The sequence below is a fragment of the Ceratina calcarata genome, unplaced genomic scaffold (assembly GCF_001652005.2).
Source record: "Ceratina calcarata isolate Rehan_Ccalc_2016 unplaced genomic scaffold, ASM165200v1 scaffold614, whole genome shotgun sequence".
NCBI lineage: Eukaryota > Metazoa > Arthropoda > Insecta > Hymenoptera > Apidae > Ceratina > Ceratina calcarata.
This window is the reverse complement of record NW_017177385.1, coordinates 23,577-24,648: the sequence shown is the minus strand read 5'-3', so window position 1 is coordinate 24,648 and position 1,072 is coordinate 23,577. Positions and strand designations below refer to the sequence as shown.

The 1,072-nt window shown below is 40.2% G+C and overlaps 1 protein-coding gene across 1 annotated transcript; it reads right to left on the bottom strand.

Moving 5' to 3' along the window:
- Positions 1-373: 373 nt before the first annotated feature.
- On the bottom strand, positions 374-1,063 carry LOC113464946 (uncharacterized). Its single transcript, XM_026817757.1, has 2 exons — positions 839-1,063; positions 374-767 (listed from the first exon to the last, which is right to left on the bottom strand). Exons 1-2 carry the CDS (start codon positions 857-859, stop codon positions 432-434), a joined length of 357 nt encoding a protein of 118 aa, XP_026673558.1. The 5' UTR covers positions 860-1,063; the 3' UTR covers positions 374-431.
- Between the last annotated feature and the right edge of the window lie 9 nt (positions 1,064-1,072).

The following is a 1,072-nucleotide window of genomic DNA, read 5'->3' as shown; positions in this document are numbered from 1 at the left end:
TGTACGTAGCACACAGTCTTCAGACAGTCCAAACGAGAAGATTCAGCACGAAATACCTGTGACGTCCTGGAGGAGGAAACGTCACAGTTGAGGATGGGATGGAGATTAGGAAATGGACCGGACGACGGACCTAAGCGCCTCGGAGCGGCTCGAGGGTCACTCAGGTATGTAATTATTATTTATTTATAAAAACGAATTATTTTATTTTTAAATTTGTATTTTTCTTCTGTTATTAGGATTGGGTCGTCCGGCAGGAATGTGGGTTCGCCAATTCTCGGAGACACCCGGTAGACGCTTACACGTCCCGACAGGTGCTTGGAATTGGATTTTTTGGAAAGGGCTTTATAAATAGGAATTCTGAATAAATTTTATAACAAATATCAATTTTATTTATTATCCTCTATTTAATTGCACCCCAAAAATAGTATAATTTATTCTACGTTTTGCATGTACTTTTTATAATCCTGAATATATCTGACTAGTAATTCAGTTGGGAATTCGTAATGATTATTAATTTTAACTGCCGTATCTGTATCTATAGTCGGTATCTCAGGGGTTTCCTCGTCATCCGATATCACTATTGTGGATGCTTGCGACGGCGGAGAGTAACAAGGCCCTTCAGGGTGACTCGAAATTCGGTTTTCCTCAGCCAGCCGGAGTTGTTCTCGTATTTCGTATAATATTTTATTACGGAATTTCTTTTCTCTTTCCCTTTTTCCGGCTCTGCGTTTTCTTTTATTGGGCCTTCTTTTATTAACTCGTCCTGACTGCGTATTGAATATAATTTAGATAAATTACTCTTATTAAATTATTCTATTATTCCATAAACAACTCTTACGGTGTTCGTGTCCTTTTCCATTTCAAAAGATCCGGAGCGCCTACAGGACTGCTCTATTCAGGATCCGCTATTCTGAAAACTCCAGGTCAGCGGGAGCGCCTACAGGACTGCTCTAATCACACTGGCCCTTCGTTTAGTTGAGGGGAGCGCCTACAGGCCTGCTCCACCGTTCAACCCCCTAACAAATCTGTCAGAATAGGACAAAACACTTTGAAATTGTTTATAATTCTATTA

Excerpts from the sequence above, each read along its gene's own strand:
- LOC113464946 (XM_026817757.1), bottom strand. The coding sequence starts at position 859 with ATGGAAAAGGACACGAACACC. Across the intron at positions 768-838 it reads TGGAAAAGGACACGAACACC|TCAGGACGAGTTAATAAAAG; the intron begins GTAAGAGTTGTT and ends TTCAATACGCAG.